The sequence below is a fragment of the Nymphalis io genome, chromosome 9 (genome assembly GCF_905147045.1).
Source record: "Nymphalis io chromosome 9, ilAglIoxx1.1, whole genome shotgun sequence".
NCBI classification, from domain to species: domain Eukaryota; kingdom Metazoa; phylum Arthropoda; class Insecta; order Lepidoptera; family Nymphalidae; genus Nymphalis; species Nymphalis io.
Window position 1 is genome coordinate 6,705,950 of NC_065896.1, and position 24,420 is coordinate 6,730,369.

The following is a 24,420-nucleotide window of genomic DNA, read 5'->3' on the forward strand; positions in this document are numbered from 1 at the left end:
GCAATAGCTTGTTGTACATAAGATTTAAATGGCGGTGCAAGCATTTGAAAGGATCAGTGAAATATTGATTTTTTTCTGTAATTAAGTACCCGAGATTAAATATACATAACCAAATACTTATTTTAGTATGTGTTAGTGTTTGTATTGTATCTTATTTATGTGATTAATAAGAAAACAAAAATTTGTATTTCTGTGGACTTCTCATATAGCTCATATAGCTTGTTAACACAGTTCAATTTAAACACGTGAATGTATATTGTCATGTTACATAAAATATTAATGTACTGCTGTTTACGGAAATGTCTGTGCACTACAAATTCAAAAGTGCACTGGATTATGACACCGTTACTTTTGATGGACTGCATATTTCAGTAGGAGATTTAAAAGCTGCAATTTCACAGCAAAAGCGCATAGGAAAAACTTCCGACTTTGATCTCCAAATAACTAATGCGCAGACAAAAGAAGGTTGGTAAAAAAATATGCCATAAATGAAGGCTTTAACACCCGGAATATTTTCTGAACAAATTTATTTTGAATGCTTACTCTAATTGAATTTTCTAATACGTATTATTGAAATATAGGCCAAGCAATCCTTTTGTCATATTATTATACCATAACTGCTTTTATTACTAATATTGAAATATTGTGCTGTTTATATAAATTACAATTATATTGCAGTTTATGTGGATGACAATACTTTAATTCCAAAAAACACGTCACTTCTTGTGGCCAGAGTACCACTTTCTCAACAGCCAAAGAAACAGTGGGAAGGGTCAAACAATAATCAGTCTACACTTCAAAAAGATGTCTCAGTTAACAAGGGATTGGCCGATTTGTCTCGCATGGAAGGTAGCGAGCAGGATAAAATTAATGCTATGATAACTCAGTCAACATTTGATTATGATCCCAGCAAGTAAGAAGATCTTTACAATAAATAATGTTGGATTATTTACAATTAATTGGTATTTTAATTGGCTTGGTATTTAAAACATATGTAGCATTGTTACTATAAGTTAAGTTTAAATTTATGTCTTAATCAATAATGAGGTAATGTTTCAAGCCCTTTATGAATATATATTAAGTAATTGTCTGTATGTGTTGGCAAAGTTTATTTACTTCTAAAGTTCCAATAACAGCTTTGTCACTGACCTTGACTATTTTTTTGTGAATCCATAATCAACATAGATTATTAAAGATCTCGACTTATGATATCTATCAATTCCATGTCAAAGATTTTAATTTGCCTTTACTCCTCTTGTGGTTTAAAAAGGTTGTAAATCTATATGATAAATAATTAAAAAAACATAATTTCTGTTCTCCACTATAATTTCAATTACAAAGCATGAAATGCTTTGTAATAGAAATAATATATAATTGACATATGATGATTAGGGACTGGATTATATGCAATATAAAAAGCTTGCAAAAATGTATAAAAAATGCATATAATATGAAATATGCTTGAAAGGAGTGTTACAAATTAAGTCCTCTAATTAAATCAAAAAACAATCTGATAAATGTGATAATTCTACAAAAACAGTAGACACTGTTTTTTAAGGGTGCTCTATTAGCCGTACCGTGCCGTGTGGATAATAGGTTTAACTGTCAATTACATTGATATAGCAAAAAAAATCGTAATTATAGTGAAAATATGCATTATCACTAGATAAACTATCCAATGACTGCTGGGAAAATATGGGTAAATATGCAAATTCATATTCAAATATGCAAAAGCATATAATCTATTCTCTGATGATGAATATGAAAAGAACATAGTTGTAACATGTAGGTGTAAAATACATACTAAATGTGAAACATACAATATATGAATTATTTTTAAGATTATTGTTTTTATAAAACCAGTATACCAGTATTTAATTATTTATTTCTTACAATGCCAATGTCTAAGAGCGTTGGTGACCACTTACCATCAGGTGGCCCATATGCTCGTCCGCCTTCCTATTCTATAAAAAAAAAAAAAAATTGTATTTTTCTGTTCTAGTTATCAAAAAATTAGAGGACAGAACCAACGAGGAGCTGTTCCATCCAATTATATTTGTTATAAGTGCCAGAAGAAGGGACATTGGATCAAAGATTGTCCAGCTGCAAATTCCGTAAGATATATTTTAGCTTATTTATGGATCCATAAGTCTTTTTGAAGCATGATTATAGTACTGCTAGTGAGAAACTATATTTTCTCTGAAAACATTTTGAATAATCTTTAGTCATATTATGATGTACCATAAATAACAAAAAAAATGTTAACAATAATACATTGCTTACAAAAATGCTGCACCAACATTGGTCAACACCTTGTACTAAACAGTTATAACCAAACAATACTTTTATTATACTGACATATAATTATTTGTTATGTTGTATAATAAACATTCATACAATCATTTTTTAAAATACCATGCAAATTGAAATTTAATAACAAAATGGGTGTTTGATTATTTTTTATATAATTATATACTATTACAATATTTTTTGTCATTTCCTGTTTAATACATCTCCTAATTATTGAAATCAAAATAACAAATAAGTAAAAAATTAAATGCCCACATTCAATTTTTTAAGGGCGATCCAATAGAGATAAGAAGAAGTACAGGAATACCCCGTAGTTTTATGGTACCAGTGGATGGTCCAAAAGCACCAGGAGCCATGATGACTCCAAGTGGTACTTTTGCTGTCCCAGCTGTAGATCAGTAAGTTTTGTTTTATTTTATATGAAGTTATATATAAATAAATACATATATATTATAAAACGTATATATTAATATATATTTATATAATAGTCTTTAATTGTTTTTTGTATAATTTTTTACTTTTATTCTAGCGAGGCTTACTTGGCTTCTGAAAATGCAGGAGGTGCAGATACTCCTACAAATGCACCAGCTGCTCCTGAGCCAACTATTCCAGATGAACTATTATGCAGCCTCTGCAGAGATCTGCTCACAGATGCTGTCATGATTCCCTGCTGTGGAAACTCTTTTTGTGATGAATGTTTGTAAAATTTTTCAACTCTATTTGGCACTTTATTATATGTTATATTTGCAACACACTTTCACAAGAGTAACTCGGTGATTAGTAATTTAATAGTTGCTTTTATTTTGGCTGAATTATAAATAATAGATTCTAAGGGCTAATTAACGTTTGGATTTCTGTTTAACTTATTACAGGTATTCGAGGAGCTCTGTTAGAGTCTGAAGATCATGAATGTCCGGATTGTCGAGAAAAGGAAATTGCTCCAACAACTTTAATACCTAACAGGTAACAGATATTTTTAATTATACTACATATTACTGACAAGTTTGTAAAAAAAGAAATTCTCATATGTATCTGTAAAGGATATAAATTGAGGTGGTGGTGCCAACATGTATTTGCCCAAAGCTTTCATTATATTATAATTTTGTAAAAATAAAGATTATAATTTTGGTCATCATTAAGTTGAGCTTTCACAGTACCAGTGCATTCGTCCCGATTTCACTCGTACGACTTAGGTCATATAATAATGGACTAGTGTTGCGGCTTACACCTTACGAGTTCATCAGGGTACCAGTAGCATTTGTCTCTTTGTACAATCAAAATGACGAAGACCGATCTGCTGATATTTGTTATAGAGATATATATGTTATAGCAGATATGTATAAATACGTAATGAAAAAAAATTGCGTAAAATTCTGTGTGAGGTTTTTGCAAATACAATGACACTACTGAAGAGAATGTTGATCTTATTTATTGCTGTTACCTACTGTCCGTAATAAAAAATTTAGAGACAATAACTACTGATAAATGCATAATAGAATTAATTTTTAATAATAATAATAATTATACAAATTTACAAATAAGTATTACTTAGTTTTAAATTATATTAACAGTATACTTTTAAACATACATATATGTGATGAAGGCATTTTTTATTATTGTATGTAACAAATGGATTATATATGACATACAAACTCAAAAAAAATTAATTTTATCGACTGATTAATCAGTTCAAGTAAATTGATTTAAAATTAATTGATTTAAAACTAAGAATGAATGAATGAGATGAAAACTTATACATGTATAAATATATTAATATAAAATTATCAAAATAAGTGACAGTTATGTTTAATAATTTGAAATTAGAAAATATGTATTGTCTATTGGTCAATTACTTGGTTAATATTATTATTAATGATATGTTATAATATAAATTTGCTAGTACATTTATTTTTTTTTACCTTTTTTCAAAGTCAGAAGTGCATTTACAAAATGAATAATTATCACATTTAGTGATAATATAATTTATAGTAGCTGTTAATCTGTATCATATTTTCAGGTTTCTCAGGAATTCGGTGTCTGCATTTCGCAACCAGACTGGGTACTGTAGGCGAGCGCCACACAGGCCGTCTGCAGCACCTCCTGTTATAGGTAAATTATATTATGTATTAATTATAGTATTTTAAATACATATTAAATAAAAAAAAAAACACTCATAATCTTTTTTTTTAAACACTTTATAGTGTTGTGGATAATTTAAAGCGATGTGATATATTATATTGTGAATTGTGATTTTTAATAATAATGGTTTTGGTACTTTCAGAACCACCGGCTCCTGTACCCGTCCAACCGGCGAATGGACCAGCGCAACAAGCTCCCTCAAGTAACGGTTAGTATTAAATGTAATTTTTTTTTCAACTATTCTCATTTGTCTTTTGCAGGTTTAAAAACGTTGAAGTTTAGAAAACATATTTAAATAGACAATTAAGTATAACGTACTTTGAAACGAACACATTCTATGTAAATAAAACGAAGAGGTATTCAAAACTCACGGTAGGAATGAATAGAAAACATTAATGACAGGAACGAAACCGATCGGGCGTAACTCGTGCGAGTCGTGTAATGCGTGGCCTGTGGTAGATTCGGGCGACGCGAGGGAGCCGCGCGACGACTCGGACGGGTCGGCCGACGACAACATCACGGTGACGGTGCCGCCGGCGCACGCGCACCACGCGCCACCCGCGCGCGCCGTCGGCCGCCCCGCGTCGCTCGGCCCCCCCGCGCCGCTCGGCCCACCCGCGCCGCTCGGCCCCCCCGCGCCGCTCGGCCCTCCCGCGACCGCGCTCCGCCACGCGCCTGCGCGCTACGGTACTCGTAGCGACCGCTACACAGCTATGCATGCTAATCATTGAATGTTGGATGTATATTAAAAATAGCTCATACGTTATACGTTTTCGTTTGTTAGTAGTGACCGAGATGTTGCATTGTCTGTTAAACTTCGATCAATTGTAATATGTTTTGAATAAAAGGAGCTGTAGTTTTATGCTTTTATTATTATCACTGTCAATAATGTATTCTGCACTCGTAAATGATTATTTCGAATTATTTTATGTTATTGTTTATAATAGCTTTAAGAATGAATCGATGCTGGTGATGGGTTTACTTTATATTGATGTAACATTATCTACACGTGTCGAGCGAAAGGTTTGCTAATTATTTGAGACTTTTGATTGTAATTGCGTTTATTTGTTTCAGGGCCCCCACCTGCTTTGAAGCTTGCTGGTATCGATGGACCTCCTATAAATGTAAGTTTTATAGATTTAATTATTAATACTTTGTGTGTACGAAAATGACTTCGTTAAATTCGACTATTTCTTTATGTACCTCTTTGAAGCGAAAATCTTTCGAATGGTATAAGCTTAATTACCGACATTTTATAATTAACACTTAAATAATGGACAAGCATTTATGGTGTTTAAGTATATTAATATGGATATTATTGTACTTAGATGCCGAGAATCGATGAGCAACGTGCCAGTACACCGACTATCGATGAACGCCGGGATCCGATGTCGTCACAAGTTAGTCCATGAATAACTTTTGACCATTTTAATTTTCTGCTATTTAAATTTCAATTTATAGTCCATTCGCGTTTAGAAAATAGTCAGTCATCGTAGTCCGCCAGCCCCTGATCACTCAGACCTGACCAATCAGATCGCATAAAATTATATAGTCAAGTTCACAATAAATAAATTTGAAAAATGAATAACTTATTCGTAAAAGTAAAGCGGATCGGTAATAATTCATTGCGGAGTAAGACGAGAAATTTACTACGTTTTAAGTACTCGACTGTGCGATTTTAATGAGACTGGAGAGCACAGTATTAAAAACAGTAAGTGCGTGCGGTGTGTCCGAAAATACAGTTTATAAAATTATAAGGAAAAAATACAAACTAACACAAAAACACTAAAATCAAATAAAATAAATGGAAAAAGGGTCTCGCGGAGAAAAAAATATAAATAAAAACGAAGATTCTAGTTTGATTTATCATCGTCTACCAGTGGCGTAGCTAGGTGGATAAGGGCCCCGGTGCATAAGGCAAGATAAGGGTCCTCATCCCCTCTTTCCGTGTAGCTTGAACTTATATTGGCTTTCAAAATTATAGATAGGAACAAGAATAGGAAACAGTGAGTTCAACTTATCCATAGTAAGGTAATTCCATACGTCGTCTCTATGAGGGTTAGGATCTCTATGTGTTTAATAGAAAAAATATGGGAATATAAATGGGAATAAATAAACAACGACGCACATGACAAAACAGAATATTTATTATACAGATGATCAATAAAAATGATTTTTAACAGAATTCCTCGTTCACACAAGTCTTTTTTTTTTTTTTCTTTTATGCTCTTCTCAGTCAGGTGGGCCGTCGAATTAAAAAGCCTGTCCACGCTGCGTCTTCCGTTTCTTGGTCGCCACTCGAGAATCTTTCTGCCCCAGCGGCCGTCAGTTCTGCGAGCGATGTACCTGCTCATTGCCACTTCAATTTAGCAATTCTTCAAGATTCTAATGATATTAATTTGATATTACTAATGACTTTATTTTGATTTGAGATAATTAAATTGATTTTTATTCTTTAAACTTCTTTTATTCTTAACGGGAATTATCGGCCCCTAGACTTCTTACAATTTTATTTCTCTTTCTTATAGTTTCCGATTTAGCCTATTACTTAAATTCGATTCTTATAGTTCATTATATTCTTTATTCTAGGTGATGTATAATCGCGGACCGCCTCCTTACATCCCAGCAGTTCCGCCGCCTACGCATTATAACAAGTAAGTTTTATAGAAATATTAAATGAAAAAAAAAGCTTATATACCGGGTACTGCTCACTCATTATATATTCAACCACCAAACAAAATACTTAGTGTTCCTGTTTGAAGGGTGTGTGAGCCAGCGTAGCAGGCACAAGGGACAGAACATCTTAGTTCCAAAGCTTGATGTCGCATTGGCTATGAAGGGAAGGATCTTACAGAGCCAATGTGGTGGACAGTGGTGATAACTTACCATCAGGTGACTCATTTGCCTGTATGCCAACCTATTTAAAAAAAAATATATTTACATTTTACGAAAACGAACAATGTACTCATAGGCTATACACCTAGGCTTATACACCAACATGATGGGCTCCTAAAAGCCACTATCTATAATAGTTACATCTACATTAGTAGTCGTAAAAAGGGAACAGTTGATTCCTCATAATGCAGCGCTGCCACTGGAGCCATCACAAAACTCCTGGACGAGAAGATGAAATGAGGTGCTTGAGAAAGATCACATTTCACAATCCTAACAACAATAATATGGCTGGAAGAGATCACCATTGCAAGATCTTTTCGAAAACTGGGATGAGCTGTAGATATCTTGGACAAACGGATGTTTATCGTACACAGTTTTAACATTAAAGAAGACATTGTAGCCATCACGAGAATAAAAACTAAGAAATATTTAAGAAATAGGATACTATAGGATCTAACCTAACGGACAAGCGGACAGAGTGGAAAACAACATAACTCGTATTATCAACAGCAGTAATTCATTGGAGATATTAATCACCTTCAGCTATCATACCAAGCTTAAATATCTTCGCTCAAATTTATTGCTCACCATCTCACAAGGATTATTGTGCATATACTGATGTTCAATGGACGCCGTTAGAGAAGTTTACATAGCATAGGGAGAGTCTTTACATCGTAATTCTGTACAGTGGCGTTGTGTACTTAAGATACGCAAAGGCAAATGTTTCAAGACCCTCACATTACACAAGGCACAGACACTAGATTACGGGATGGTCATCCTCATAAAATGTACGGCGAATAAGCTACAATTGCACGAAAGTATATTTTACGAAGTGTTAGCAATAATGCGTCATATAAATAATTTCGTATATTATATCGACGACGGTGACGAGAACATTGTTGAAGATGCACTAACACAGACTACCGATATGACTCTAAACAACAACTATCTCTAAGAACACAATTCCATATTAATTTACTTATGTTCCTGTTACTTTACTTATTAATCAAAAAAATGTGAATATCAATAAAAAATTAAGCAATTGTAATGAAGTTTTTAATTGTTTTTTTAAAAGTATTTTTTACCGGCAGTCCTGCGTACGGGCGTGCGGGTGCGTACGAGCGCTTCCCGCCCGAGCCCTACCAGCCGCCACCACCCGGTATTAAGGATTCGCCTAACGGGTAATGTGCAATCTGTTATACTAAGTTAGTTACACATAAATACACATTTTAATGTTTCAAGTATATGAAATTTTGATTATTATTAGCGCATTTCGCAAAATAAATATGTAGTACTAATAGTGTAATACGTCGTAGGCATGAGGACCCGCTGGAGGCATTCAATAGAATGATACGCGAGAAAGAGATGCGAGCGAAGAGGCGGGAAGAGCGCCGACGCGCACACTCTGGCTCCCGCAGCCCTTCTCGCTCGCGCACTCCTCGCTCCCCGCGCTCCCCGCGCTCTCCCCGCTCGCCGCGCTCTCCGCGTTCACCGCGCGCTCGGCCTCGCAGTCGTGCTACGAGCAGGCTCCGATATTCTAGGTGAGACCGTTCGGCTTTTTTAATCATTTTACTGTATCTTTTTTAAATATTTCATAAAGGATTGTCCTGTGCTATTTATATTTTTACATTACATTACGAATTATTTATAACTATTAAAAAATCCTAGATTTTTAAATTATCTTATATAATTTATTTTTAACAGTATGAGTTATATTATTTAATAAATTTTAGATCGAGGTCGATTTCTCGGGGGCGCTTGCGTCGGTCGCCTTGGTCACCTCGAAGACGCCGGACTCGTGATAGAACTCTATCATTAACGCGGTATGTTTAGTACACATGTTTCATATATACAAAATAGGGATAAATTGACCTACATTGTGAAAATGTACACACTTATACATAGATTTGAAAATAACGTGAACTCGAATATTAAACTATGAAAAAGTATTCGTATTCGTAAATATCATATTTAAAAAATGATGCGTTGCGAATATTTGTAGCATTAAAGTGAAAGTTAAAGTAAAGAACGTAACGTGCAGATCTCCGTCGCCTCGGCGCCGGCACCGCTCGCCGCTGCGCTACCGCTCGCCGCTGCGCTCGCCGGCGCGCTCCCCGCTGCGCGCGCCGCCGCCGCCGCTCGCGCCGCTCGCGCCGCACTCGCCCGCGCGCTCGCCTCGCCGCCCCGACTTGCGCTCGTCGCCGCGCCCTCTGTCGCCGCACAGGTACACGAAGCTCACCGATATAGACACGAATACTGACTATTCTAAAAAAGTTCTTTTCGTATGTGTCGTTTTTTAAATATTTTTTTATAGATGAATATATATATTGCTAAACTCTCTTGTGATTTTTATTGGTTTTTCTTGATACTTTACTGACTTGACTGCTAAGTTAACAAACACCGTACTATTATGGTATATTCATGACTGAATATATGTATATTGTTAACAGATATGCTGGAGTATATGATGAACTTTTGTCGCCACCGCGTCGAAGTGTTGAGCCACCATTCGGAGCCAGGTACGATTGTAAAAGATTAAATAGCGTCTCCACGTGCCTTAAATCTGCGCCTACGACAAAGCGTTTATTCTTTGAAATTAGGAATTTGCCGAACGGATTGAACCTGTGCTTCAGATCAGTGCTTTTAAAGGTATAATCGCGGACTCCTATTCTTTAATATTTACGTGGTTTTTCAAGAATATTTATAATATTTTCGCTATTGTAATTCTCGTTATGTCATTTTTAATAAACGTTGGTAAATAATATATTCACCATTAAAATTTGGGTGGTGAATATTAACCAGTGATGTACAGCAAGTGAATGATGCTGAAGTTTGAACATCAACATCGAGTGATCTCCGAGGCTGTGCTGGATTCTTCCTGAAATATTAATATATAAGATATATTTAATTTAATTAATATATATTTTATGAAACTAAAAATTATAAGACTGAATACTGTAAGATATATAAATAATAATTACATAAATATATTCATAACTTTTTTAAATATTTATAGTATGCATTATTGTCTCTGGAAAATCGACATATTTATTAAAAGTTCATTAAAAATATCATATTATTGATATTTCTTAAGTATTCTTTTGGGGCGTAAAAGTGTATTCAATAAATATGTGTGATATTCAAGTAAAGTGATACTGATTTTATTGATGTGTAAACAACAGCTTAGTGCTCGGTATACGCTTGGTACTGATGTCGGCGTAAGATTTTGACCGTCAGATGACGTCAGCGTAAGATTTGTTATTGTAAGTGCGTTAATACGTGCGTGAGATCGGTACATGAGCTCATTTGTTTACACATCAGTTCTCGTGAATACTCACACTATTTTTTTGTTAATTAATTTAATTGTTTTATAAGTTTTAAAAGTAGTATAAGGGTATTATACTTGAAATAATAAGAAAACAAATAATATAATTTGATATCGTATATTGCCTGTATGTAATCTCATAATTGAAAACCCATCGTATAATATGATGAAATGACACGCCACTTAAAATCCTATAATTTCTTGCCACTAATATTTTGTTTGACAATTAATTAATTATTAATAATCACATGTTTCTTTATATCGATATCAGTCAATACTATGCTTTAAAATTGGATGCATTCGACGACTTGGAAGTTTAAATTGATCTATAAATTATTGTTGTTGCAGTTTTACAATTTCGCAATTTACGGTTCCACCGTACGAGCTCTCGAGTGGCATATGAGTTGAATATGCATGATGATGACATTGAAAACAAATTTATAAATCTTATAATTATTAAATAATAAAAAATTAAAACTTAAACCTATGCAAAAATTTCTATGTCCATTATTTAATTGCGAATACTACTGAATGATTTTGGTTCGTCGTCTCATTCAAGCGATTTGCGCATAACATTTGCAGTTCGCACCACCGCGGCCGGTTACCGCTGTCCGTGGCATGCTTTGTATATTTCCGTATATTTGTTTCATTCGCAAAGTGCGCCTTTCGCATTGGATCGCATCCTTGAACCCTGAACTTTCTCAGCATATATACTTTTTCGGAAATATTTATATAAATCAACGATTCGTCATTCTTTCAAGAGTATAATTTCAAGTCACGGATCAGATGTCTTTGGTTTCTTCTTGATTATATTTATTTATTAGATTATATTATTTGGTATATATACTCTATAGTTTTGTATCTCTTTCCCATTTTTGTATTTAGACGTTTTTTTTTATGCAGTGTCGAAGTATACATACGATCATCAATTCGAAGAGAATGAAAATGGTCTGTAAGATTCTTGTATAGGGAGTGTTTTGAATGTTAGTTAGTGTTTTTTTTAAAATAAAATTCTAATATTTTATTGATATATGAAGTAAGATTTGTATGTAGAAACTTGGGCTTATGTTTTTACATCATTAAAGTGTATTTTTTTCAAATTTATCAGTCTTTATTGCTTACCAATGGTAAACTCAACTCTGGGTCCCACTAAATGTGTATGTTCAAGTAAATCTTCGCCAAAAAACTACAAAAAGTTTTGGCAGGTGTATATTCTGAATAAGAAAAAATAAATTGTTATATTCTTCGAAATTAGTTTATAGTGGTTGGAAAATAGTCTTCCACTTTAGATATCGACATTTTTAGTTGTCAGACAGTAGGTTGGTCTAAGTGGCGATCAGTTTGCGCTTGTAGTGACGACTTTCAAGTTCGTTGACGAAGAGCTAGCTGGTGTAGAAGTTTTGTTTTGTACAGAGGTTAATATTCTTTTCGAGGAAAAAATATCTTGCTTGCCTTCGATTTGAAACTTCATATTTTTGTAAAAAAAAAACATATTACAGTATTTGACATGTTCGTGAGAACATGTCAAATACTTCGTCCAACAATACACAACGATCTTATCCAGCTATCGTCACGGTCTTTATCAGACAATTGGACAGACAATTGAAACCATAGGATATTCGATCATCCGATTATCCGATGGTTATTATAGAAATTATTTAAAGTATATTTATTGCAAGTGTATTGAGTAGAGTTTATAATATATTAATAATTCAATAATATATTTTTACGAAGTGCAGATTAGGAACAGGATGAAATTGTATTATTTAATTTGATATCACTCAAAACAACTATTTTCAAACGATAATACAAAAAAACAAACTTTTTTTGTCGCAATTTAATACACACATATGATATTTATATAATTGCTTATAAATTTTAATCTCGCTTACAGTTGAACAACGCCAACGGGTCACACGGGTACATTAACCGCCTAATAGAAAATAACAATATTTATACAAAAAAAATATTCTGTACTTAACGTTAGGTAGCGTATATCCAGTTCCCAGTTAAAATAGTGCTTTTTAAACCCGTTTTTGTCTGCACTTATGCAGTATTTTTTAAGAACTCTGTGCACTTACTGAAAACCATGTTCACAGACTGGAGATATTTATTAGTTTGAGATTACCAACAAAATTTCTTTCCAAACCTAGTTAAAGCCTCATAAGAGATTTAGAAGGTGCTCCGACGCCTCCTCACGTTGCCGCTCCACGGCCTCCTTCTCTAATTAATATTCTCGCAGAAGACCATCGCCATCCAGCACCTGTCGCATGGCGTTGATCACGTTCGACAGGGAGAGATCTCCACCGATTGCTGCCGCCAGGGAATGCCTTTGGGGTCCCTACGCAGTACATTCCTCAGGGTGTGGTGCGGTCTGTCCAGTGGCGCATCTCGTGTGTGCAACTCGTGACAGGAGGGTAATGCTTCCTGCCCGTGCAAGTACTTACCGAAACACCCATGTCCAGTGAGCACCTGCGTTAGCTTAAATGTGAGTGTGCCGGTTCTTTTTGTTACCCAGTGGCTCAAGTGGGGGCGGATCTTCTCCACAGTCGCCAGGCCTGCTGATGGAGACCCCAGGTCCCCTCCCCATCTGCGACTTAGGACTTGTTGGGCTAGAGTCCTAACAAGTAGCGCCGCCGTCCACGACACTGTACAGTAACCACGTATCGCTGTTACCGCTATGACTCTGCGGTCTTTAGAAGTCTTACAACGAGCGGTGAGAGCGTCCACCCATATGGGTGCACCATACAGTGCCATAGAGCGCACCACACCAACGTATAGGCGCCGGCATGGTGATTTCGACCCTCCCACGTTGGTTAGGAGGCTGCCCAAGGCAGCAGTAAAATTCATGAGCTTCGGGCCCAGTTGGACAAAGTACTGCCCAAAGCTTCATCTTCCGATCAGAATCAGGCCCAGATACCTAATCTGGGCCTTCACCTCTATTTCAACTGTCATCCTACGGTACCCAGAGGGGCACCAAAAGTGGAACGACCGCCAGTACAGTTTCCGTCGTAGTCGCTCAGTTTATCTTCTCATTTTGAGAACACTTCCGTGGTTGCTATCAAAGCTAGTATTAGAATACTTGGCGTTGACATTTCGGGCGTCGTTCAATTTCGCGACCATTTGGAAGATACAGCCAAATTGGGATCGAAAAGATCGACCCTGCAAACTTAAATTCGACTCACAATTCGCAATTAGGTCCTATTAATATGTGTGAAAATGATATTATGAAACAATTAAAACGCTTCAATTTTGTTCCCACGTTATATGGAATATTTATTAATGACACCTATAAAATAAAGGCTTAGGTCACTTAAGCTACAAGAATAAAAATAAAGAAAGACAACACTGATCTATAATTATATTGTAGTTGTCGGTGCGTGGTTAGTACTTGGTACGTAAACAACAAAAAAACAACGAACAGTCTACAGTTTATTGTTCGCACTTACAGCACAGCACAGCACAGCACAGCACAGCACAGTCAAAGTATACATAAACAGATAACAGTAGTGAGAGTAAGTGAAGCGTAAGCGGGTGAGAGCGTAAAAAATAATAATCAAAGTAGTGCGCGTCGATGTCGAGATCTGACTGATCTTCCCCCCGCGCCTCGTGCCGCCGATCGCTAGCTGTCGGGTAGGAGGACAGCGGTGGCGCATGAGCGAGGCGCGCGGTCGTATGATCGCTTCGTATTTATCTACTACAAATATAATCGGACTTTGTTTGTTGAAATATATTTTTATTTTATTTATTTATATTATTATTAATTCATTTGAATTTAATTTATAATTGGCGGGACGCCACAACATAAAACTCTTTATATTCTTCTCTTTCATATTTCCCAATCGCATGGACTTAATTGATATCTGTTCCTTATACAACATTTAAAGGGCTTGATTGTCCAGAATTGTTAAAGAGAATCTTTACCGAAACATGTCGCAAGGTCCCTTATTAAAGACAAGAAAACCATTAGACCGCGAATTACTAAGAGCTATCTAGACTGAGCCGCACCTGTCAGCAGGCTTTATTATTGAAAAATCTAACATAGATTTTTAGCTTTAGCATTTAAATGCCAAATTAAAAAAAGCTAACAACGTTTTTACTGTTTTATGCGTGTACGTATAATGTATGCATATTTAATGTATCATCAAACCAGGTCTCTAAACTTTATCGATCATTTCACTATTCGATATTTATTGAAGTTTCATGTTTGGTTAAATATCGTCGTTATATTTGATAATATACAAGCCGGCAGGTTATATCATATAGAATATATGCTTAATGTAAGTGGTAATATTACTCAAAGTAAAACACAATGTAATTTCGTAGTTATTTGTTCGTGGCACGTTCTTATCGCCATATACCCTCTCTTGCCATCCTCTCTCGTCCCTCATCCCTTCCTCTCCTATACTTCTGTCCCTTTCACTAATTCTTACGTTCCGTTTCCCACATGTTTATACATCGTCATAGACAAAATATTGTTAGGTTATATTTGTATAAAATTTTGACAACATAGCAATATCATTTTTTCATGTTTTCTATATAAGTTCACCTCAGCTTCACCTGCTTTAAATTCAGACTATTGACGTGACAAGCGTGAATTTGATTATCTTGTAATATAGAAGTATACAAAAAACTTGAAGACAAATGTTATTGCTATATATATTATGTATGTTATTGTTGTTGTTTGTAATTATACTATGAATGTCTAAATGTGATTTCAAATCATTTTTAAAAATGTAAATATATTTATAAAAATACCTATTATATACTTACATTTTTAATGTATCTGTGTTTCTTTCATTTTTTATTTTTCTCTTATATTAGAAAAAAAGTTTAGCAAATGTGTTTCTCTGCTTTTTTATTTATGTTTTATTCAGACATAATAAACACAAAATTGTAATAATTACATTAAGATTTTAAAGTTGTTTAACAAAATAATGTCATAATTTACGTATGTACTCGTAAGTATTATTTGTAATCACTATGGTTACTAAAAATGTAATTATCATTGTTTGTATATTTTTTTTATAAATTTATTTACATTTTGATATTTTACGTCGCAAGTTATGGCGCATACGTATTATGCTACACCTTAATAAAATAAATTAATTTAAAAATACCACTTTGTTGTCGTTCGGGTGATCGAAACCGCTTTTCAATAGTTAAAGTTGTTTGCATGTTTGAGACCTGAGGCATAAAACATAATCCATAAATTATGTTAATATCAATTTCAATATGCTGTGACGATAATTAATTAAAAATATATATATTATTTTTGTTAATTCTGATTGGGTTCATTTTTAATATTATGTATGATTTTTAAAAACATTTTTACGCCATGATGATGTTTACCGTACCTATAATCTGGCTACGTAACAATTTGATTATCGATGATTGATGACACTTTAATTGGCAGTAGCAATTATCGATTTTGGCTGTTGAATAAAAATTGTTTTTTTTTTGTTGATCTTTTCAATGCGCTGTGTTTATTATTATTAAAAATAGAACAATATAAATTTACCTTCTTTGTTCACTTCATGGCAAATTATAGCGTTAAAATAAAATATCAACTTGTTTGTCGTATTAATTATGTTGTAAAAATTTGGGGCTGCGAAGGTTCCATGTTGAATGACTATTAATAATAAATATATAATTAAGTTTATTTTACTTAAATACATATTTATTGTAATAAAACTTCTAAATATTTATTTGTTCGTTTAATTTTTTATGTCGTTCACCCCAATTTGAAGCCGTTAGTTTTCTTTTAAAATATTTACGTATTTAGGATTGTTTAATTTATTTTTCAAGGGTTGTTCTTAGACTGATTTACCTATGTGTAAAACGATTATTTTTGATTTATTAATTTGCAGCGGATACACTATTCGATCCTGTTATTAAGTACCATAGCATCTAACCATATTTACTGTATAACTGTTACATTTAAGGCATTATAATGTATGTACGAAGTCATACTAAGGAAGGCTTACATATCTTTTTGTTACGCATTTTAAAGTTAACTTTTATGTCATCAGTTAGACACTATTCCAGATTACATAAAAGTTGATTAACTAAATGGACAGAGTATAATGGTCTTTTCGAATCATGTACATTTTACATAATGTAGAACATTTAATAATAATGCTTTTTTATATATACATGCCTAACACGTGCGTAACAAACATTTGTAACGGTTTGTAATGAATATTATGAAATTATTATCTTGAGTTGTGTTTTTTTGAAATGAGATTTCTTTGTGTTTTTTTTTATTATTTTTTAAAAATTTCTTGTCAATTATATCTCTTAAGTTATAATCTGTAATGATGTTTTAAAATAGTTTTCTGTAAATTATTGATGATGTTTTTATGCTTATAATTGTATTATAACTTTCATAAAAATGATTTTTTCCTATTTCATTGATTTTCAATTAGCATCATGGTCGTAGTTTGTACACATAGATATTGGCTGTCTAAACTTTTGTATTTAAAAGTGAATCGACCGTTTTCTTAATAACAAACATTCCACTTGTGTGGATATTTACTGTATTGTGTAAATATAAATTCCATATTTTATTTGCATTTTGTATAGACGTTCGAAATTGTAATGATTATAATTTCATATATAATAATGTTTTACCCATTCATATTGGTATACTATAAAACAGTACGTGAGTACTGTTTCATAGATTAACAGAATTTAATGCCGTTTTGTGTCTTATTTAGTAAAAATAAAATATATGTTTTGGTAATGGAACTGAACATTAGTGTTTTGCGTACTTTTTATAAATTCTGTTGTAACGACAAAAACACGTTCACATGAGACGGATAATCGACGTATTGTGAAAATCTTTTATATTGTATTAAATATTATGATAATTATAAAGTTGTACGAATTCATTGTACTGTGAACAAAGGTCACGTATGTCATTTTTTATGTTTATCTTATGTTTTTTATAGAGTTGATAAATGTAAATAATACAAAATGAAATTAATCTCTCTCTAATTTATATGTAGTGTATTTAATCATGTGAACCGAGAAGGCTGATTTTTAGACATGTGTAGCGCTTAGAAAAGTTTCTTAATTAGCTTTCTTAATTATCTCGAGAAAGAGGTAATTATTTTAATTCCACTCTCCGTCATTTCATAGGTATACAAATTTTACACTTTTCGTTAATCTTTGTTAAGATATCGAACGAAAGAGTTAAAAATTAAGACATTGAAATATGCTTTTTTCGTGTTTTCTTTTACTTGGTTAGGTACATATCGAAAAAATGATATTTTTTTAGTATTTAGTAACAAATTGAATTGCTGTGGATTAAATATTCTTTTATTATTCATATATTTATATTAATTTATATATTAATATAGACAAAACTGTGTTATATTTGTGAAGTGTTTTATGTTTTAAGATAAGTGATAAGAGTGGCGAAATATATTTAATTTTATATTTTTAATGAACAAATATAAATTAACTTATTGATTTGACTACTCATAAGTCGGTTGATGTATGTTGCTTGACCTATCGGTTATATATCTAAAACTCGACCTATAGCCAACTTCAATCATAGGAGGATTAAAGACAAATAAAAAAACTCATGTTATTATTGGTCGAAATATTAAATAAAATCCATGATATTCTCCATGCATTCGAACATCGGTAAAGTTGTTATAGAAACTTTTAAGTTATTCATTTTACTAGTGGATTTATGTGAGTAGTTAAATAAAATAGTGTTTTTTTTTTAAATACATTACTCAAAGATATTTTTTTTATCATAATTTCTCTAATCATGATAATGTTTAAGCATAACTTTCTAAGCATTTTAGTGAAAAGGTAAGTTTTGTAAATTTGTTATATGTATGTAACAGAAATTGGCGGCTTATAGAGTGGCCCGAGGATCACCTCCGGCGCACCTTAACTACACTCCATACTCCACCACACATATTAATAACATTATGTGAATGAAAATTATGCTAAAACAAATTGGCTTAAAAGATAATTATGTAAACATAAAGAGTATGCCAAAGTACAAAAAAAACATTATACGAAAAAGGGCTTCCTTGCCCTAATTAAAGATGTAATAATAAAGAATTGTTTGTAGTGCATAATATAACAGAGTAATTAGCAAATCGCATAGAACAGTTTTAAGGTTTGTTTATCTTTACTCCTTCGACGATTGGAGTAGGCTATGGTAAAAAAACAGTCCGTAAAAGTCCCACAAGGCTTTCTCGGCTCTTAAAAAACATTTGGAGTTTATATGATCACGCCACTCCAGTACAGACTGGATACACACGACAGAATTTAATTAGTCATATGCATTTTTTTCTCGATGTTTTACTTATTTGCTTAAATAAATAATAAATACGAGATGAATATTACACACAAATTAGGCACATAGAACTCCTCAGTAGTGTTTGAATCCACCATCTTTAGTATCTTTTTTAAAGAAAGGCGATTAACTCTGGTCATCTTTCTTATTGAATGAATGATTGTTTGATTTAATTTTTCCTAGTTGCTTGTGTCACTGCATGGACTTGTTTCATCCAGAGTAACAATTTGGTCGCAAATGCTTAATGAATCTTTACAGCTGTATTCTAAAAAATATGAATAGCTTTCAACTCGTACTTGTATTAACATTAAGCAGTGCAGTGGTGTTTGAGCATTCCCGTCGCCCATTTTGTACCGACTTTTGTATATTGTATATGGTTAAATCGCTTACCTTATCAGGTTGAAATATTACTACTTTCATTTAATTCAAATTGTGGACGGTAAGTTACCAGTTCGAATGAAACTGGCTATGTCTTCGATTCCTGGAATAGGACATCTAGTATAGTTTTTTAGATATAAATAAAATAGTTGGTTATGGCAAATTTATATAAATATTTTATCAAGTCATTTTCGCTATAATTCTAAACTTGACTTTCAAATTCACTTAAAGAATTTTCACTTTTCGATAAAGAAATTGAAGTTTATGCAATTTTTCTTATCTTTAAACATCTATCTTGACTTAAGTTAATAATGAGTTAGTAACAAACTAATCGCAACTGCATGTATTGGTCTATAATGTTATTATCTTAAAAATAATCTGAAATACCCATACTATCAGATAATCAATCACCCCAAAACTGACAATATATTGAATATTTTAAAAAGTCCGAAGTCACGGTCAATGTAATCTATTGTATTTTATAATATGTATTGTACGTGTTTTTTAATAATCTAAGTGGAAAATTATTATATGGATATTTTATTTATTATTATATGGATATTATATGGATATTGAATTCAGTAAAAGTAAATTACATAGGATTTGTAATATTTATGTATATGGAGTTGAGACTTTTACTTATTATGTTTTAGTTGTGTAGTAAATATAACGATACGAACGATAAAAGGACTTTATTTTGACAGTAGTTTATGATATTTTTATTGTTATTAGATAATGGAGCTTTCTAAATATATTAATAAATAAGTTGAATTTGTTTTTTATTTAATTTTCTCTTATAGTAAAATAAGTGAATTAATGTGATTAAGCGTCAAATTCATCTATGCCTACTATATTCGCCAATATAAATTCGGCGCTTCGACGATTACTTCAAAAACATAAAACCCTATTTTGTCAGTAGATATTTTTAATGATTTTCAGTAGGGACATATTTAAAATAAACCATTAAATACTTATCTTTGATCGTATTGAGTAATTTACTTGCTAGTTATCTAATTTTCTAAACACTGATGTAATTGAATATAGAATCTGGTAATTATAATCAGGTTCCTTCCGTAAGGCAAATATTGGATTTATTTCTATCATCTAAAATAATTGTTTAAAATTTTTGAATAAATGTTTCTGTTTAAAAACTAGTTATGGAACAGAAAAACAGAACAGAAAATGTTTCGTGAGTAGATTTAAGTTAAAATATTTCTTTTCTTGTTACACTTTCTTGTTGTTTTAAATATGGTTAAATAGGTTTAGGTTAAGTTTTTCACTGCAATCAGATAAAAATATTTATAATAATAAAACATGTTATATCTCCATATTTCAGATACCCCCCGAGAAATAATGCTCCACCCGGATACCCGCCAATCGGTAAACCACTTCCGTTGGGTAGCATCCCTCCGTCGAATGAACCTCCTTCAGGATATAGGGGACGATATGATGGTCCGCCATTTGAAGATATACCCCCAGGTGTTGAACCACCAGTTCCAGGGTTTGAACCATCACCATTTGAAAAGCCAACCTTCGGTCCATCAGGGCCAATTGAGCGTGACAGAATACCACCACCTAATTACAGAGATCCATATAGAGCTCCATTTGTTGAAGGTCCAACCGGGTACAGAGACGTAACAAGTCTCCCCGCAGTATCTAATGAATTACCTGTTCATGTACCGGACCATCCGCCTCGTTATCGAGATAATTTTAGGCCACCGGGTCATTCCTATCGTGATCAAGGGACGGCCTCATATAGAGACGGACAACCATATCGCGAACCTGGACCTCAACCTCCATATCGAGAGGGTAATTTTAGAGGTGGACCGCAGCCTTTATTCAGAGATAATAACTTTAGGAATAATTTGTACCGAGAAAGCAACTTTCGTGAAAATATGCCTCATAATTTCCGCGATAACGCTGTACCCTTTCGACCTCCTAGTGCCGATCCTAGAGAACCCACTTCAGTTGCTTTTAATGATTCCAATTATAGAGAAAGTTACAGAGATGATAGTAATTCAAATAGAGATTTACGTTCGGGATATCGGACTAATCCCCGTAATAGAGGAAGCTCGAGACGTAACCCTAACACGGATAATGATAGACATAGGGAAAGAGACGGCCGAGATAGGGAACGATTTAATGAAAATCGGGAACCAACTGATCGTCCTGATAGAATACGAGAAGTTGATAAAAGACCAGGCTACGAGAAAAGTAGGGAAATTCGAGATGATCGGATACGGGACTATGAAAGAAGTCGAGATAATGATAAAGAACGAGATCGAGGTCACGATAAGACATCCCCGGAAAAGAAAGTACGCCTGTCACCTAAGCGTGGCCGAGAACCTCGTGAGAGTAAACGCGGTGACTCCAGAGGACGATCACGTGATCATGATAGTAGAAAAGAAAAGAAAGAAGAAAGAACTCGTGATAAGTCATCTGCTGATAGGAATCGAGAGCACAAAGATAAGGATAAAAAAATAAAAGATAGAAAAAAGAAAAAGAGAGAAAAGGAAAAAGATATAGAAAAGAAAAAGAAACGTGATAAAAAAGAAAAGAAAGAAAAGGATATTTCTAAAAAAGACGATGATCTAGAAAAATCTGAACCAGGTGTCAAAGAAGAACTTAAGTCAGAATCTATTCAACAGGCTGTTGCGAAAATAGAGGCAATGGATAAGGAAAAGCTTAAAAATATTAAAGATGAAAAGAAATCTGACTGTAAAGAAAAAGTGTCAAACGATCTGTATGGTGATGAAGCTGCGGAAGCAGTCGATAAAGAAATTATTGAAAATTACGTAAAAACAGAAGAGGTTGAAGAATCTGCTGATACTAAAACAAATGATAGTAATAATAAAGAAGAACCATTTGATGGCATAGAACTTCAAGCTGCAACAGATGAATTAGAGGTTGATATTGAAGGAACAAATCACGGTAAAGAAATGCTAGCACCTCTACCAGCTTTATCAAAGTGGGAAGTGGATGAAGAAAATGTAGAAAAGTTGAAAGAACCAGGTGAAATAACATCTCCCGACGAAGAGGAAGATGGAGGCAAAGTGACGTCAGAAGTTTTAAAACGTGCTGAAAATGCTATATTCGCTAAAGCTATTAATTCTTTAAGACCTATTGAAATAAAAAAAATAAGTAGCGATCGTCTAAAATTATATGGCGATGATATTCAATCAAAAGGTTCCTTAAATAATATTCAAATCACTGTGCCCGTAACAGATCAGGAACATAGAGCCGCAGATGCGAATGAAAAGAAAAAAAGGTTTTCTAAAACGCCGCCTCCTCGGCTATCTATTAAAGAAAGACTCGGTGGAAAAGTTGACGATATTCGTAGGTCAAGAGAACCGCGGATTGTGCAAAGTACTGTAGAACGTGTAAAATCTCGATCAAAAACACCGAAACGAGAACAGGTACCGTACCGAAGAGTTACAGTGGAAAAAGATAGAGCTCGTAAGCACGAACATTTAAGTACAATCGATGTACCAAAATCTGATAGAAGACATGTAATTGACAGGTCTAAATCAGATCAAAACTATCAAATTAATAGTAGCAATGAATTCAAAAAAAGGGATGGTGGAAAGTCTAAGGAGGAAAAGAAAAGTTTTATTCAGGAAAGAAATAACTCTAGAAGTCATGAAGAACGTGCTGCTTTAGAAGCAAAGAACTTACTCGAAAGGGAGATAAAAAAATCTACGTTAGATGAAGCCCATTTTGAACCAGATTATGATGAAAATGTGGAATCTGATAATGAGACGAAAGAGGAGTCTAATAAGAAACGTGAACGTTCAAGGGATGAGTCTCCTGTAGGAGTAAGTGAATCCAAGAAGGCCAAATTAGACAATGAGACTATCAAACTCGATCTGACAAATGTTAAAAAGAAACCGGAATCTGACAGCGAGTCATCGAGTGATTCAGAAGAATCATCATCTTCTTCGTCATCGGATGCTCGCAAGCGAAAGAAGAAGAAAAAGCGAAACAAGAAAAAGAAGAAACGTGCTGCTAGTGACAGCGAAAGCGAATCCGATTCTAGTTCTGACGATCACAAAAAAAAGAAGAAGAAGCGTAAACATAAGAAAAAGTCAAGTAAGAAGAAGAAGAAATATAAACATAAGTAGTTTGTTTGAAACAAAACTGCGTTCTTTTATTTACTTTGTTTTCAAGTCTCTGTCAAACTATTACCTAATTATTCTTGTTATTAAATAAATAGAAAACTAAAATCTGAAGTTCAGGTAATAATGTTTTAGTGCACTGCATTATTATTCTTATTATAGTCATATATTTAACAAATAAACAATAAAATTGAAAATTTGTTTTCTTTTATTTTTACACCTATAACATTCGTAGTTCATTAAAATGCTATTTACGCTATTATATTAAAAAAACAAACACTATCATTATAATATTGGTCCATGAATAACAATAAATATAGGATGAAATTTATACTTTTTATATAACTATGAGGGATATATAATACTTTGTATTATTAAAATTAGTCTTTCAATTCTAGTGGTTCAATTCCCAGGTCTGGCCCGACCTAGGACCTCCAGTTGTGCGGCCTTACATCTAGCCACTAGACCAACGAGGCAGAAAAAACTAAGTGCAAATGGCATTTAGGGAAATGCCTAAAATTAATATGTTGTTAATTATAATAAGTATGAGTACTGAGTGGCAAATAAAATAAATTAAAAATATATTTTATTTATTCACTTTTCATTGGTATAATATATTTTAAGAATTGATGGAAGCATTTTATATTTAAGAATGGGTACCGTGACTTATATTTTGAAAGTAGGTACCTAATATATGTAATGATTTGCGATATGTAATTAAAATCCTCTAGATAGTTAGTGAAAGATTACCTTTAACAAATGGAGCTACCATTTGTTCAAATATACACAATTACATTCAGACAAACTAATGTTCTTGTATACTTAATCGTTTATCTCTACCGTAGGATACCTCTTAAGAAAACCTACGGCAATTTTAATTTCATAAATGCAATATAACTTTACACTAACAAAAAAATTTCTTAAAGCCTACGGTC

The 24,420-nt window shown here is 33.2% G+C and overlaps 1 protein-coding gene across 1 annotated transcript; it reads left to right on the forward strand.

The window, feature by feature from the left end:
• Positions 1 to 29: 29 nt before the first annotated feature.
• LOC126770483 (E3 ubiquitin-protein ligase RBBP6) lies at positions 30 to 23,675 on the forward strand. The gene is made up of 17 exons (XM_050489875.1): positions 30 to 465; positions 679 to 913; positions 2,003 to 2,114; positions 2,581 to 2,708; positions 2,840 to 3,006; positions 3,183 to 3,273; positions 4,328 to 4,419; positions 4,592 to 4,657; positions 5,524 to 5,573; positions 5,778 to 5,849; positions 7,039 to 7,103; positions 8,436 to 8,525; positions 8,661 to 8,885; positions 9,078 to 9,167; positions 9,386 to 9,568; positions 9,795 to 9,863; positions 20,707 to 23,675. Exons 1-17 carry the CDS (start codon positions 300 to 302, stop codon positions 23,489 to 23,491), a joined length of 4,686 nt encoding a protein of 1,561 aa, XP_050345832.1. The 5' UTR covers positions 30 to 299; the 3' UTR covers positions 23,492 to 23,675.
• Positions 23,676 to 24,420: the final 745 nt, after the last annotated feature.

Coding starts and splice junctions, on each gene's coding strand:
- LOC126770483 (XM_050489875.1), top strand. CDS start 300: ATGTCTGTGCACTACAAATTCAAAAGTGCACTGGATTATGACACCGTT. Junction 8,886..9,077: donor AGCAGGCTCCGATATTCTAG/GTGAGACCGTTC, acceptor AATAAATTTTAG/ATCGAGGTCGATTTCTCGGG. Junction 9,864..20,706: donor GAGCCACCATTCGGAGCCAG/GTACGATTGTAA, acceptor TCCATATTTCAG/ATACCCCCCGAGAAATAATG.